The sequence below is a fragment of the Cyprinodon variegatus genome, unplaced genomic scaffold, assembly GCF_000732505.1.
Source record: "Cyprinodon variegatus isolate N-32 unplaced genomic scaffold, C_variegatus-1.0 Scaffold1459, whole genome shotgun sequence".
Classification (NCBI taxonomy): domain Eukaryota; kingdom Metazoa; phylum Chordata; class Actinopteri; order Cyprinodontiformes; family Cyprinodontidae; genus Cyprinodon; species Cyprinodon variegatus.
Genome location: NW_015151912.1, coordinates 49773 through 51853, shown reverse-complemented (window position 1 = coordinate 51853; position 2081 = coordinate 49773). Strand labels below are relative to the sequence as shown.

The window sequence follows — 2081 nt, the reverse complement described above, 5'->3', positions numbered from 1 at the left end:
CTTAGGGTTAATTTTAGGGTTGGGGTTAAATGCAGTAATTAAAATGAATGTTTTTCTATTTAAAGTCCTAACAGGGATTGAAATAACTTGTGTCATGCGTGTGTGTGTGGTTGTTTCCACGGTAACGTGTGTGCTGGTGTAGATGTGGGTGCAGCAGACACACACTCTGAAAGTGTTTCTGACCTCCAGGTCTCTTTGACACAGAAAGGCATTGTGGGATTTATCAGACGACGCGCAGCTGTGTGTTTATATTTGCCTGGCAGCTTCAGAGTGCGTCTGTGTTTGTTGTGTACAGCTGGCAGAGAGCTGATAACGGGCCGAGCCGAGCCGAGCCGGGCCGGGCCGGGCCGGGCCTATTAGAAATATTAATACACCCTGAACCCCACAGAGACGGGGGGGGGGGTCTGGCTTTAAGCTCAGCTCACAGCAGCAGAACATTAGCAGGAACACAGCAGGCATTAGCTACACACACTGATCTAAGACCAGCTGCTGACAAACATCACAGGAACAGAACCAGAACCAGGACCAGGACCAGAACCAGAACCAGGACCAGAACCAGAACCAGGACCAGAACCAGGACCAGAACCAGGACCAGAACCAGGACCAGCCACATTAGCAGGAACACAGCAGGCATTAGCTACACACACTGATCTAAGACCAGCTGCTGACAAACATCACAGGAACAGAACCAGGACCAAGACCAAAACCAGGACCAGGACCAGAACCGGGACCAGAACCAGAACCAGAACCAGGCCAGAACACAGGCAGTAATAGTGGGCCGGTTCTTGCAGCAGAACCGGTCCAGAACATCTGGCACACCTGTGGGAGTGAGGGGCCAAAGCCGGGTCCAGAAGTTTGGGGCCAAAGTTCATCAGGTTCCTCACGTCTCCAGCCTGGTACCACCACGGTCACCTGGACCCGCTGCCTGGCATGGTTCTGATCCTGCAGGGAACTCGAGGCAGAGTCAGGAGGAGCAGGAATCTGGTCCAGTTCCTGGAAGAAGCGGTTCTGATGTCAGAGATTCTGCTGCAGAGTCGCTGTTCAGGGAAACTTGCATTTAACGTCCTGCTCCTCGCATCAGCTGGGAGGGAGGAGGAGGAGGAGGAGGAGGAGGAGGAGGAGGAAGGCCCGTGTCTGTAATTAGTCACACGGTTCAGAAGCAGGAAGGAGGGAAGCTGCTTCCTCCATAACTCAGCGTAAACAGGACAGTAACCGCCTCCTCCCTGTGTGTCCTCGCTCAGCCTGTCTCTCACGTGATTGGCTCTGTGATTTAGGACCGCTGCATTCTCATTCGTCAGCGGGTTAACCTCTGCGAGCGGGTGACAAACGGCGTGCACAGCCAGGCTCATTGTGAGCCGCCGCTGTCCGTCCATAACTCAGCCCAGAAGTGCGGCAGGTCAATAGGAGATAAGACAAAGGCTGCAGGTCTAAACAACGGCGAGCTGCTGCAGCCGAGCATCACAGAGGCTGTTCGATACCTCATTACCGTGACAACCAGCCAGCAGAGCTCCCTGAAACCCGCAGAGCCTGCAGAGACTCCTTTCTTTCCGGCATCTTCACGCCCTCCGTCTGTCGGTCCGTCCCCCTAAAGCCCAGAAACCTCCTTACCTCCAACATTCATGCAAACAAGAACCCGTCTCATCAAGAACCCAACAGAGTTTCTGAAATAAAAACTGCGAGTGTCCCACATGAGGACAGACAAACGTCCCTTCAGTCCACCGCTGAGACACTGAAGACCACGGAGGATCTCAAGGTGAAACCAAACCTTCAACTTATGAACCTGAAGCAGGAATCTCAGGAGGAGCCAATGGAGAACAACCAGGATCCATCAGAGTCCTGCACAGGCCTTTCCAGGCCTTTCCAGGCCTTTCCAGGTCCTTCCAGGCCTTTCCAGGTCCTTCCAGGTCTTTCCAGGTCCTTCCAGGCTGTAACCAGACAGGTCGGTGCTGCTAATGATTTTCAACATGCTCTCATCTCCTGCTGTTGAAGCAGCGCGGCGGTAATGATGGTTGAACCAGGAAGGACCGAGATCAGAGACCATCAGAACCTACCTGCAGGGATCCATGAGCTGCTGGGCCGGT

At 53.8% G+C, this 2081-nt stretch overlaps 1 protein-coding gene across 1 annotated transcript in view; it reads right to left on the bottom strand.

Annotated features, from left to right (window-relative positions):
* Positions 1-2079, bottom strand: part of LOC107103479 (receptor-type tyrosine-protein phosphatase mu-like) — a gene marked incomplete at its 5' end in the record, with an annotated part of 96709 nt that extends 94630 nt beyond the window's left edge. Inside the window, one exon of the mRNA XM_015403201.1 lies at positions 2052-2079. Within this exon, the coding sequence (XP_015258687.1) occupies positions 2052-2079 (28 nt within the window). The remainder of the gene's footprint in view (positions 1-2051) is intronic.
* Positions 2080-2081: the final 2 nt, after the last annotated feature.